The 1378-nt window shown below is 56.5% G+C and overlaps 1 protein-coding gene across 1 annotated transcript; it reads right to left on the bottom strand.

The window, feature by feature from the left end:
- SDRG_17431 (hypothetical protein) lies at positions 1-311 on the bottom strand (the record flags this gene model as incomplete). Its single annotated transcript, XM_008623673.1, has 1 exon — positions 1-311. A coding segment is annotated over exon 1 (265 nt), but the record flags the coding sequence as incomplete, so codon positions are not given.
- Between the last annotated feature and the right edge of the window lie 1067 nt (positions 312-1378).

Below are 1378 nucleotides of genomic sequence, written 5' to 3' on the forward strand. Positions count from 1 at the left end.
GCCCCTTCGACGGGTACACACAGCCGCGAGCGCCCGTCTTGAGCGTCAAGCAGACGGCCGACTCGGGGGCCTGGCACCAGCCGTTCTTGGAGGAGAAGAGGCCGGCCTTGCAGTCGCCCGAGGCCCAGTCGCCTTGCTTGGGGCAGGCGCTGCCGTTGCCGCCGCAGATGGCGCCTTCAATGCAGTAGGTGGCGTCGCCCTCGACGGAGACGTTGGTGCAGGCCGTGGCGTAGGCGGCAGTGGCGAGGATGATGGCGAGCTTCATGGTCGAGGCGGAGGAAATTGCAGAATGAGTCCAAGATGGCGCATTGACCGAACTGTCGTGTTGTGAATTTGCATGGTATGTACTACTTACTGGAGCATTGTATGTGGAGGTTGTGCATGGGACGTATGCGCAAAGTGAGCTGCAAAGTGGATTCTCATCGTCGATGGCAGATGGTCCTTACTTGGTGCACGCCAATTGGCTGCTGGCTGCGTGTAAAAAGTGCGGGGGGTTGCGTCGCCGGATTGTGGTCGTGGCAAGTGCAAAGTGCCTGCAGCATGGAAGGCTCACATTGCACTTTGTCCATGAACCACGCTGGTTAGATTGAAGCTAGTTTGATACGTTGGACGCATTTCTCTTTACGCTAACTTCGCTCCTTCTGGCCTAAGATCTTATATGTCTTTTGTGCCGCAGTCACCGGCGTCAGCTTACCGCGTCGTATGGACGCTCGACGGACGGATAGATTCGGTTGGATTTTCTTCAAATAGTTTGGACGCCTCTGATTGGCTGGCTTCAAAAAGGGTACTTCAAGCACCCGATCCAGCTCGTGTCAGTCGAAGTGTCTTGTGTCTGGTCGTGAAAGCGTACGCAAGTGGCGCTAACGTTACCAGTACGACTGGATAAGACCAGATTTCTAACTGCGTCCTGCGAGCCCTCGGCACCGCTGCATGAGCTTTTACAGTGCGCCTCCACCACCAAGCGCAGCTCCTAGGATAAATCTAAGGTGCCACTGGCCAGAGCAGCTGCACATGGCAGGTAGAGTATCCAACTGGTCCGGCGGCTACAACCACAACACTAGACTGAAAAATGTATATCTGCGGGCTCAAAACAATCCAATAATGCCACCTGTTTTGCAAAGCACGTGGCAATTTAATGAATTTAGAAGGCATGCAGGGCGATCTTGACTCATTCTGCAATTTCCTCCGACTCGACCATGAAGCTCGCCATCATCCTCGCCACTGCCGCCTACGCCACGGCCTGCACCAACGTCTCCGTCGAGGGCGACGCCACCTACTGCATTGAAGGCGCCATCTGCGGCGGCAACGGCAGCGCCTGCCCCAAGCAAGGCGACTGGGCCTCGGGCGACTGCAAGGCCGGCCTCTTCTCCTCCAAGAA

This window comes from Saprolegnia diclina (genome assembly GCF_000281045.1).
Source record: "Saprolegnia diclina VS20 unplaced genomic scaffold supercont1.368, whole genome shotgun sequence".
Lineage (NCBI taxonomy): Eukaryota > Oomycota > Saprolegniomycetes > Saprolegniales > Saprolegniaceae > Saprolegnia > Saprolegnia diclina.